General features: G+C 33.7%; 2 protein-coding genes across 2 annotated transcripts; one reads left to right on the forward strand and one right to left on the reverse strand.

The window, feature by feature from the left end:
* Window positions 1-1,632: 1,632 nt before the first annotated feature.
* Window positions 1,633-9,654, reverse strand: LOC115446733 (exonuclease 1). The gene is made up of 11 exons (XM_030173506.2): window positions 9,335-9,654; window positions 9,124-9,243; window positions 8,278-8,329; window positions 7,646-7,855; window positions 7,148-7,363; window positions 6,788-6,947; window positions 6,382-6,518; window positions 5,606-5,814; window positions 4,485-5,100; window positions 2,368-2,558; window positions 1,633-1,810 (listed from the first exon to the last, which is right to left on the reverse strand). Exons 1-11 carry the CDS (start codon window positions 9,493-9,495, stop codon window positions 1,789-1,791), a joined length of 2,094 nt encoding a protein of 697 aa, XP_030029366.1. The 5' UTR covers window positions 9,496-9,654; the 3' UTR covers window positions 1,633-1,788.
* A 490-nt stretch (window positions 9,655-10,144) lies between these two features.
* Window positions 10,145-11,961, forward strand: LOC119191753 (mitochondrial cardiolipin hydrolase-like). The gene is made up of 2 exons (XM_037445620.1): window positions 10,145-10,811; window positions 11,039-11,961. The coding sequence occupies exons 1-2, from the start codon at window positions 10,466-10,468 to the stop codon at window positions 11,380-11,382; spliced, it is 690 nt and encodes a 229-aa protein (XP_037301517.1). The 5' UTR covers window positions 10,145-10,465; the 3' UTR covers window positions 11,383-11,961.
* The last annotated feature ends 218 nt before the right edge of the window (window positions 11,962-12,179 follow it).

Raw genomic sequence — 12,179 nt, forward strand, 5'->3', positions numbered from 1 at the left:
TTACGAAAATCATCACTATCCAAAAATCTAATAACAGATGTAATCACAGCCAATATTGTATGTAATGTTTAAAATTATAATTCAGTAATCAAGTGTGCAGTTATCGCCTTGATCTTTTGTTACAAATAACCCCGCAATAAGAAATGTTGTACCCTTGTTAAAAACGCATTATTGGACGTCGGTTTATCAGATTAATTTTAAATTGGTTTATGTTGCGATAACACGCATACGCTGACGTTTTAATGTGTGTAATTTGTGTACGTGTCTTGTAACTTTGTTATAACCAGCTATTAAAGGAGGAATGAATCAGAAATCTCGATGGAAATGCTTTAACTTCGTAAAGGAGAAAAAGTAAAACTGGAGTTTCATGAAAATTGTAACTTTAAGTAAATAAATTAAAACGATCCTATTTCTGAATCAGATCCATGTTGACGGAGCTTCGATTACAAGTTAACAATTTTAACTAATTGTTATAGTTAGCTGTAATATTTGCCATTACGGTTTTAGAATATGTATATAAAGAAAGTTATTGTTTGTTTTAAGTGTCGGTTTCAATTTAAAAAAACACTAACATGTATAATAGCGTAATTATCTGCAATTTTTGGTTTAAAATACAAAAACAAGTACTTACCTAAGTATGATAGAATTCATATGTATCTAGCAACATTATCATTTTAATAATTACGTGAAACAATTTCGTAGAATAGAATCAAATTGAATACTCGGTTGTGAAAGACAGGTTCTGATACCGATCTGATAACAAGCTTGGGGCGACGTTGTTGTTTGTTTCATATTCTTTTAGATTGAATTTTAAATAAGTACGTATTTCAAGAATATAAGAATATATCACATATCTAAAAGTGGTTGTATGAACAAATAATAAAAATGGAAGCCCTGCATAGCGTTCGACTTTTACATATGAGGTAAATGCTGCCCATTCCGGCTTGTGAATTTTTAATACTAATAACTTATTTTGATTACGAGTGATTACTAGTTTCTTTAAGTGTACCATCAGGGGCATAGCTACCGCCGTATCAGTGATACGGAGCCCCAGAGCTTTGGAGTCTCTCTTGATATGGGCACCTACATTTAACTAAGCAGGCGCCCAAAAGTTCGCACTGCCCTGAAGCCCCAACAAATTTAGATATAGGGCCTGTCTATGGCAAGCTATGCTGTGTACTATACATATAAGAACTTACATGTATTTGAAATAAACCTTTTGACTATCTATTACCATAATAAATCTATGAATACTTTTTACACTTCCAATTAGACCTTCGCCTCCGTGTCTGTTAACCTTCCCACCCCAGCCTAGGCGAAGAGTTTCGCTTCTACATCCGCCTCCGCTAAGAAGGCTTCAGGTACACCCTAGTTTCTATGAACGTCGAGTAATCCATCGAATAATAATTTGAAATTTTCCAATCTTCTTGGTATTTATAATAGAGTTAATTTGTAGTATAATAAAAGTTAGTTATATAGTTAAAAAAAAAACTATGTAAGATGTATGTTTTGTTGGCTGTTCAAATAAATAAATTAATAAATAATAATATTGGTCGTGTATTAAACATATACTGAGCCATTGCTGAGCATTCTACTTTCTAGAAGTTCCCTCAATAAAATAAAACAAACACATTAAAAATATATCACATCATTATTTCTATCACAAATTCAATCATAATTATAACACATTACCAAGTATGGTTTACTTAGTCATTAAATATAAATAAATGTACTCTTCAAATGCTTAAAACTTAAATAATGCACACTTCTTTATCGTTGTAAAATTCTTCAACTTTTTCTTAACATAGGTCTGAAAATAAAAAAATAACTTTTATAATTCAGTTTTATACAATAAAAAAAACAATGATATTCTTTGATATTTTTAATATAAAGATATCTAAAAAAGCTAAGAAGGCGCTGTAATCTTTTCTTTCATTTACAAAGATAGATCTTATTATCTATATATTTATTTTTTTATTGCTTTGTATGACGAGACGAGCTTGCCGTTCGCCTGATGGTAAGCGATACGACCGCCCATAAACAGTAGAAACACCAAAACCTTAAATTACAAAGTATTGTTTGTTATTCCACTGCGCTCGCTATCCTGAGACGTGAGATGTTAAGTCTCATTATGTCCAGTCGTTACACTGGCTAGAATGTCCTTCAAACCAGAACTCAACAGTGACTACACACTGCTGCTTGGAGGCAGAAATAGACATTGCGGTGATATCTATCCAGGCGGACTCTCAAATATGGATGACCTACCACCAGTAGACAGCAGTAATATACTTAATTTTAAAGTATATGGTCTCATTTAGTAACGCAATGTCAAAATGACCCTGTATAGGTCTAGCAAAGGTTACTCACTTCTTCTGGAATCCAAACTTGCTCAACAATGTGGGTTGATTGCTCGGCAACGATACAGTCTTTTTTAATGGTGTTTTTCTAAGACCATTCGTTTTGGCGCCGAATTTGGTGGGTTGACTATTAAATATAGGCGGCGATTTCTGACTAGTCGTCGCTTGACTACTTTTTACGGGAGATTCGCAGAAGGTCGTCTGAAATAATAAAGGTAAATTTTACCACGTTAATATCCATTGTCTACTCGCAGTGTCTCTCCTGTATGCTTGTATAAGATTTTTTTCATGATTATAATACTCATACTTGTTTTAATTATTAGCAAAATACGCTCTACACATTTAAGCTGCGTTAATCTATTTGAATATCCATGAAAAGAATAATTTTGTAATACAAATTTTTGCTCTTACATAATAATCTTTATTTAAAATATTCACTGCCTCGGTGGCGTAGTTGTATTGCACGTCCGGTACAATAGCGCTCTGAGGTCCTGGGTTCGAATCCCGGGTCGGGCCAAGTGATATTTGGGTTTTTCTGCTCAGTATCAGCCCGGAGTCTGGAATTTGTGCCCGATATGGCGATAGGCTCGCCCCCTATCACATCATGGGACATACTTGGCGAAAAGTGGGTGCCCTAGTTGCGCCTCTGCATACCCCTTCGGGGATAAAATGCGTGATGTTATGTATGTATGTAAAATATTCATATACAATTTTGTGGCTGGGATTAGAAATTTTATATTTTCATCACGTATTCGTAAATATTTGTTGGTAGATATATTATATATCCGCTCGGATAGCAAACACCGTACACAACGTGTTAAAACCCGCCATAGCGGCCCACGTAAGTGTGTCGCGTTCCGGGATCAGCCTGTATATCCGGTTCCAACAGGCCGTCATAATTGTGTCGACTACCGAGGGGTAATCATCAGAGTAGACATTCCACTTACCATCAGATGCAGTGGGGTCACTTTTCCGAACCGAATAAAAAAAATATATATAAAGGCCGGTTTATGATATAGATCGGGGGTGCCAATATATTTTATGTCATACCACTTTGCAGTGTAAAGTAAAAATCCTCATACTTCCCTTCTCTTCAATGCAAGGAAGAGGAAGTCAGGGGAATTACCAAGTATCCTAACAGTGGCGAAGGGTGAACATTTTCAAAAGGGAAACTCAAAAAATATTTTTTTCTACAGTTAACATAATATAATAATACGCTGTTCACAATAAATTAAAATCAATAAAATATTATAATACTTAATAATTTCCTCCTAACATATATGTCTAGTCTCTGAATTTACAAAATAATCATATATTTTGAACATAGGTACCTAAAAGAGTCCAACAAGAATTAATAACGCACAAACACTAATTATACATCCTAAATTATTAAATATATTTCGCGCCAATAGCTCAACATGAAGCCGTAAATTCTCGGGTTACCCTGAAGTACACAGACACGCACGCACACATGTATTTTTACGTCACTTCCAAAAGATTAGACAAAGACACCGCGCTGCGTGTGAAAGAGACAACAATATTGCGAAGGAAGCTATGCGCGGCCGGGTTCACTTCGAACACTATAAGGCGCAAGCATTGCGCACGAGTTACGATTTAACGAATTGATAATATGAACTATGTACCATTATCGTTGAAGTATTGATTTAATGGAATAAGTATAAGATGACTTGTTTATTATACTAGTTTTATTCTAGTTATACTGTTATGTTTTTCTTTTATTATTTTTAATTAATTTACAAAAGGTAACCCGGTAGGAATCGGCTTGTATGGACGCTTCGCCACTGTATCCTAATAATATAAAAATTAGTTTGTTTATTTGTAACGCTTTTACTACTCAAGACGGTGATCATATAATTTTGTATATTGATTGTCAGGAATACAGAAGGATATATGGTTCCTTTCATACAAACAAAAATAACTGCTCTCGAGTGATAGAAATCGATTGGCAAAACCTACATTAACAATCCCCTTTACATGGTCACGCGGTTCTAGGAAGACACGCTCCCCTCTTTGAAGAGATATAGATATTATTATAAGCATAAAGCATTTTATCTTTAATATTTACCTAGCATGCAAATTATTTGAATCTATTATATTCATACCAACCTGTGAATCTATAGGAGCATCCAAACAGCCCACAGAAAAAGTGTCTTCAATCACAGAATCCTGAGTATTTACATCAAATGTGGGCATTTTTGTCAATGTTTTAAATGGATTGCGATGTGGACTTGGGTCCAATATTGGACTTATTGGCCTTTTTGTTGGGCTATTGTCTATGTTTTCCTTTTGAGATAATGGTAATTGAGATTCAGGCATATCAGAAAATTGCGAATCTGGTATTTCGGAACATTGTGTATCAAAACCAGAACTTTGAGATTCAATTTTTATTTTGAATGGATTTCTGGTTGTTCTAGTATCTTCTATATCTTCGCTCTCCATGATAACTATTCCGCTATCAGAATTGTTGAAAAATTTACTCTCAACTACATTATTACCTATTATTGTTTTAGGGAATTTACTAAGGCGTTTTTCAAGGCCATTACTCATAAATTTCTTAAAGGACCTCTGCTTGTTTTCAAGTATCGGTGATTTTTCCTTTTGTGTTATTTCTTGTAACATTTCGTCATCTGTTTGGGTCATACCATTCTCGTCATTCAGATCAAGTTTTTGCCTTTTACTAGCAGGTATCATGTACATTTGGCTCAAAGCTTCTACTGATAAACTAAAAAAACAAGAAGAAAAATAATTTGTTTCACACAAAAATCGTGTTGTAAATTTAATAATGGAACTTTATAATTATATTTTACATGTATATGCCCGCTAAGAGTTAGTGGACCCCACTACGGTTACCATCAGGAGTAATTGAATCTTTTTGCCGCGCCCATAAAAAAGACACGGCGTCCTACAACGCCTTACTGCCGTCATAAGGAAAACGGTTGATTCTACATAAAAGTTCTATAAAAAAATAAGATTCGTCTTTTTACTGACTGCTTAACTATTTGTATTTAACTGAATGGAACTTGGGAACTGTTTCCGGTACAAGGAAAAGATAGCATGGAATTATTTGCAAAAACTGTGTAATACAGCACCATCATTTGGAAGTGCACGTTAATAACAGAACGCCTTTCGTCCGTTTACAAAACGGTAACACTCAATTTTTTCCACATAATACTTTCTGTCAAATTTCTAATAGAAACCCAAGGATACATTTGGTTTGCCTTATTTACCTCTCGTCCTGCGTTTCCGGCACATTCCTACTCACTAGATGGACATTTTGCCGCGGCCTCGTCTGGGGTTTCGCTATAATCGGCTCAAGCTTCTTTACTTTCTTCTTCCATGGGCAGTGATTGTCGAGATATGTTCTATATTCTGTTGACCATATACTTGGATGTTTGGATAGCTTCTGTTTCCAACTGCCAGTCTTTATGGATTGTGTCTGTAAATATGAATATAAATTATTGGCGTAGTAACAAAATGCTTTATTTTGCATCCTATGTGCATATCTTTTTACATAAGATGATAAATTATTTATTTATTTATTTAGGTTTGCTTACAGTTGTAACAATTATACAAAAATATAAAACTTACACGCTAGGTAAGGATAAGTTCCACAAGCAAACACAGAATGCAAAAATACAAACATAAAAAATAAATTAGGTTAAAAATGGACAATACAATGTAATTCCAGGAGACCTAGGCACAGCAACAACACTTAAAAATATAATGTAACTTAACGTATTTCTAGTAAGAAGTGTATAACAAATAAGAGGCATAATAATTATTAATTTATAAATATTATGTATAAATCTGATAATTTTTGAATATACTGTTAACGATAAGCCTAATTTCGATTAAAATATTACTCTGACCAAGTAGACAAAGGCTTAACTTTCTACCATATATTCTTGTACTTATGAGGATACCAACATCACAAAAGTCAATATCCTACCAGTTAACTTCTTAACTCATATGTAAACTACAATAAATAGTATATTCAACTCACATCCACACTTCGATGGTCTGGATGCCAGTCATCCATTTTCTCCAAGGTAAAGGGGTCCAAATTTCCCAACGCCAATTGAAAAGCGATATCTGGGTCTAATAATTCACCAGCATTAACACATAATGCTTTTTCAATGTCTGCAAAAATATATATTAGTCAGTAAAATATAGTCTAACAGGTAAAATTTGCTCATTTTAGGGAAAACTTTATATTGATGGTAGCCGATGATGGAGATTAGGAAAATTTGAGACTGTCAGTATGATCATAGATCTTACAATTCAAATGTATTATATGAAATAAAATTTGTGGAAATGAAATAGATTTTTTTTATATGAAGTAAGATGAAATGCATTTCTTAATCACATAAGTATTTAAAGATCTTTAGACACCAATTTTACTAGATTACCTTCATCGTCAGGGTCTGTCAATCTCACCATAGCTCTATCTATTGGGTCGTAAACATACTGGTGTTTGAATGTAGCTTCTGCTTTCAAGAAACTCTCTCGGTAATCATCTGTAACTATTAGGGATGGTCGCTTGAAGAAACTGGGAACTTTCCTAAGGGCCTGAAATACCAAAACATAGGCTTTGCATGTTGGGAAAATTAGTCTCTCATGGCTTTTTATATTTTTTTATAGGGATATGTCAGTGACCTCATTGCAATGATAAATAAAGTGGGGTGTAGGGTCCAGATAGAGAAATGAACAATACAAGACTTTTTTATTGTTGAAATATCAAGAGTATGTGAATGGTATTTCATACTTACATTGGCAAAGCTGGGATCTTGCGTGGTGGTGACAAACTGACGCGCCTTAGCAAGTCCTATGCCTGGCAAAGAAGCCAAATAATCGCATCCTGACATGATACACATCCTCCTAAACTTGTCAAATGTGTAGTGTTCTATTGGACACTTCATTACTAATGGCAGCTTTATAGTGTCGACAAGTGTGCCTCTGCCTTCAAGGTCCATTTTGAAAAATACCTGAAAATTACATTTTTTGAGTTTCTTTTGTGTAATTAATTACAACCACTTTCAAATAATACCTCATTTTACCTTCAGATGTATAGCAAATATATCAGTAAAACTTGATCAGTATCAGAATACTGCAAACTTGACATGTTTATAGATTTTGATTGGGTTTTTCTTGGGAATCATTCAAAGTTGGGTTTATTTATTTAAATTGGCCATTAGTTCACTTAGTTATACTTCATTTTTCTAACACATCCTCAGATTTTTTTAAACCAAGTTGATTAAACAACTCACTTTATTGCATCCAAATAATATCAAGTCAGAGTCTTCGGTAATGACTAGTTGAGCAATATTCTTGATGTTGAGGTAGGCAAGTTGTGCATCCGCTTCATAAGGTGCTACTATGCAGTCGACATTCATGTTTCTACATTCTTTGATGAGTGCCAGAGCCATAGCATGAGTGATATCTATGCTACGTCTTATTAATGATTGAGCTTCGCTTATCTGGAAATAGCACACAACATCACGCATTTTATCCCCGAAGGGGTATGCAGAGGCGCAACTATAGCACCCACTTTTCGCCAAGTGTGTTCCGTCCCATGATGTGATAGGGGGCGAGCCTATCGCCATATCGGGCACAAATTCCAGACTCCGGGCTAATACTGTGCAGAAAAACCCAAATATCACTTTGCCCGACCTGGGATTCGAACCCAGGACCTCAGAGCGCTGCCGTACCGCGCATGCAGTACAACTACGCCACCGAGGCAGTTACTGGAAATAGCATATTATAAATATTTATAAATTAAGTTTGGAAATATGAAATAATTAAAAACTAGACACATACAGTTTAAATGTTCTTGTACTATATATTTAAAAACTGTGGAATTATGGTACTTATGTATTTTATGTGTAACAGTGATACTAACTTTTCCAAGACTTAACAATTCTGCAGCACGTTTTTTTGCCCCATTACGAGACCTGTAAAGACATTAAGAAAAAAATTACATTAATTGCTTCTTTATTCCACAATATTTATGCATATTAAAGTTTTTATATTATGTCCTGTCTTAGCTAATAATTAATGGAGGTACCATAAAACAATGTCATATTAGTGGAGTTTAAATTGAAGTATTATTTTCTTAGTACATTTAGAATCTCAAATTGATAATATCACTTGCCTGTCTGCAAGGAAAGTCTAATGTAGGAATCGAACTCAGGATGACATCACATATCTCCTGACAACCAGTAGTGACTTTAACTTATGCTAGGTTTTCGGAGACATATTTGCTGAGATCTTTGCCCAATTGCTAGAAGAGGGTAGTGTTTGGTTGCCCCATTATCATTTACCACTGCACACAGCCCACATACTATCTAAAGACTAATTTGACTGCCTTGGTGGTGTAATTATAATACATAGTATGAGTATGACATCACTGAGGTCCTGGCTTTGAATCCCAGGTCGGGGAAAAAAATTGCGACAGGATTTTTCTATCTTAAAAATTACACAATCGCAGCTCTGGGTGTGAAAGTTGGTGGTATGATACACCCGTGCCTTGGTAAGCATGTAAAGCAATTCTAAGCTTGATCTCTCTTTGCCCATGTTGAACTGTGTCCCCAGACATAACAATGAAGGAACAGAGAATGCATCTTGGACACAAACTCCTGTGCAATATAACATCTGCTGTTTATATGGCTGCTCTCCATTGAGATTGTCCACTATATTTAGGCTCACAGATAATTACATTCCAAAAATAAATATTATAATAACTTACTCTCTTCTTTTGGATTCAGTCATTGCCTTTGCAGGGAGATGCCTTCCGTCAAATACTAATATTGGTTTAATATTATGTGATAAAAGCATATTCACATATTTCAAACAATATGTTACGTGCCTAAAAAAATTGGTATTATTTATAACATAATATTTGATAATATACTTTTGTCTTAGAATTACTATGAAGCTCATTTATATGTAAACTTTACCCGTTAGTTTCTTCTCCACGCACTAACTTATCTGCACATCCAAAAGCACCCTTATGTAGCCAACAATATGAATCAATTGCTACAGTACAACCACTAAATTCACTAATAGTTGCTTGTCTTGATGCCTTTTCTAAAAACGGTATCAAACCCGTGATACCCATGATTATATCAGATTTATTTTAAATAATACAATAAAATTTTATTCACTATTAATAAATCCCGTCATCAGTGATTATTTTAAATAATGAAATTAAATTGGTCTAAACACAACCACAAAAACATCTGTCCATGGTTTCTCTGTTTTCGCGCCATAACTATTGTTTTTTAATTTTCCCTTTTTATTGGGAAGGCAAAGAGTTATAGCCTATACAGCCTCGTCATTAAAATAGTGTTTGCAATGAAATTCAATACGTTATGCCTAAGCCAAGTCTTCATATTATTTCCATGCTTAGTAATAAAATAGGTCAAATCTAAGTTTTCATTTTAATTTCTTCATTTTTTTTTAATTTTCAGTTCGGGACCAAGTCTATTGTTAAATCCATTATTTTGCCCAATATTAGTTATTATTTTCATAAATTGCTTAGTACATCTCTGTTCTTTTCAGTATTTTTACTATAAAGCGCGGGACAAGCTAAGATTTGCAGTAACTGAGCGGATCTCAACAATAAATTGTTTTCCAAACAATACCTCACTGGTGACGGGTGACGGGACATTCCAGTCTCACTATGATAAATTATTATTTTCCTGTGGTTCTACATGGATGTTGTTAAATATGTTATGGAAATAGTAACTTATATAGGTACTTATTTCTCATTCATAGACACATTGTATTCACAGGACATACTATGAAGAATATTTTTACAATCTATTTTTAATCTTACGCGCAATTTTTTTCTCCGAAATAGGCCCTAGGCCCTAGCACCTATTTAGAAATATTGCTAAAATGTACTAACTACGATGCTCAAGTTAACAGGTGTTTAGCGTATTGAGGGTAGTCGGAAAACATACACAAAAACTACTGTTGGTGATGGTGCCACCACGCACTGACCTCTATATTTTATTTCAAAGTATAAAATTATTAGATCGGTCTTAGTGCGTCTCCGGAAATATATATGTTTTCAATCACCTAAAATGAGATTAAATCCACGTATTCTATCGTCAGTGGCAGCGTTTGCAATAACTTGTGTTGTGTACGCCGCGGCTTATTATTACAAGAGTCGGAATACTGCAATAAACGAAGTCATGGTATTTTGTAAACTGCAATATAATGCACACAACTGTTTTGATAAATTAATGAGTTACGTAGAATCAGCTAAATCAAACGTTAACGTGTGCATGCCTGGTATCCACAACGCGGCAATTCAGGGACGATTGATTAATATATTAAAGAAGAAAAATATCACAATTCGCATCATAGTCGACCAGCATAGATGCAACGAGTCGAACGAGTTCTTTATAAAGGAACTTAAGGAAGCGGGTAAGGACTTTACGATAAGTATAGATTTAAGTATTTGTATTTAAATTTTTTTTATGCAGGAAAAAATTTACAAACACTGTCTTCGTCAGAAATGAATAATTTTCAAACCCATTAAAACTGGGAATTCCAAGTTCGTTCTGTTGGATACACGCGACTATAACAGTTCATTTAAAGTTTATCAGAATCGTGTTATATTGGTATCTTAAAATATGACAAACTTGTTCTAGGAGCTGAAATAAAATACAAAATCACAGAGCCATTCAAGATGCAACACAAATTCTGTTTAGTTGACGATCGAGTTCTGATGACAGGCACACTAAACTGGGGCAACGATCGTTCCTCAGACCACTGGAACTATGTTTACATCACCAACAAATCTCAATTAGTAGATCCAATTAAAAAAGAATTTTATCAAATGTGGGATGAATGTTTGCGCGATTTAGGGCATGTAAATGACAAAGACAACGAAAATGTACTGTGCGATACAGAAAATAACGAAAATATAGAGGACCAAACGAAATCGGAAACGATTCTTCGCGATACTGGCACGCCTGAGGTCTATATCATGTAAATCATGTAAATTGTAATAGTTTAAAAATTTTATGACATTTTGTCCGACTAGAGAGGTACTGTTTCATTAACTGTATAGTTAATAACATACAAATATCTCTCGAAACGTTTCTTTTACAATTAGTATAGATGTGAATTTTAAGGCCGTGTTTTTGATTCTTTTAAAATTATTTTTCGTATTTTAATTGAATGTTACAAATGTTTTATTGTCAGAAACATGCCCTTATTGTGTTTATTTATTTACCTTTTTAAATTGTATAGACGCCCTTATAATAATTTGTAGTTTTTATAACATTTTTATTACCCGTGTTTATGGAAAGGCTGACTATTGCCAATGTTTAATTTCTATTTTCTTGGAAATCTATAAATCTAAATTCTCAATTTATGAAACTGCTTTTGAAAATGAAAGTGTTTCTTAATTCTATATTTTCATAATTATTGATCTTTTTATATTCTCCAATTGCTTTCTTTTTACTAAATTAACAGCTTATGTGGTCAGCTTTGAAATTTAATATTTACTGAATGAAATTATATGTTTATTAATATTTCTATAATAAAAGGAAATTTTTTAATGATTCTCAATTTTGTTTTATTAAATTCATTGATATACAAGGACAGATTATTAAAAACTTATTTAAAAAAATACTATACTATAAATTATATAACGCCTGAAGATCAAATATTTAAAAAAAGGTTTTACAGATTTAATTTTCTAGGCATACAAAATGGAGATCAATTCAAAAGGCTTGGCCCAGCTAAGAAAATGTTAGCTTTACTAAATAAAATGGATATTTATGT

The sequence above is a fragment of the Manduca sexta genome, unplaced genomic scaffold (assembly GCF_014839805.1).
Source record: "Manduca sexta isolate Smith_Timp_Sample1 unplaced genomic scaffold, JHU_Msex_v1.0 HiC_scaffold_1887, whole genome shotgun sequence".
Classification (NCBI taxonomy): Eukaryota; Metazoa; Arthropoda; class Insecta; order Lepidoptera; family Sphingidae; genus Manduca; species Manduca sexta.

Excerpts from the sequence above, each read along its gene's own strand:
- LOC115446733 (XM_030173506.2), bottom strand. The coding sequence starts at position 9,495 with ATGGGTATCACGGGTTTGATACCGTTTTTAGAAAAGGCATCAAGACAA. Across the intron at positions 6,519-6,787 it reads GACAGACCCTGACGATGAAG|ACATTGAAAAAGCATTATGT; the intron begins GTAATCTAGTAA and ends ATATTTTTGCAG. Across the intron at positions 5,101-5,605 it reads CCGGAAACGCAGGACGAGAG|TTTATCAGTAGAAGCTTTGA; the intron begins GTAAATAAGGCA and ends TTGTTTTTTTAG.
- LOC119191753 (XM_037445620.1), top strand. The coding sequence starts at position 10,466 with ATGAGATTAAATCCACGTATTCTATCGTCAGTGGCAGCGTTTGCAATA. Across the intron at positions 10,812-11,038 it reads AAAGGAACTTAAGGAAGCGG|GAGCTGAAATAAAATACAAA; the intron begins GTAAGGACTTTA and ends AACTTGTTCTAG.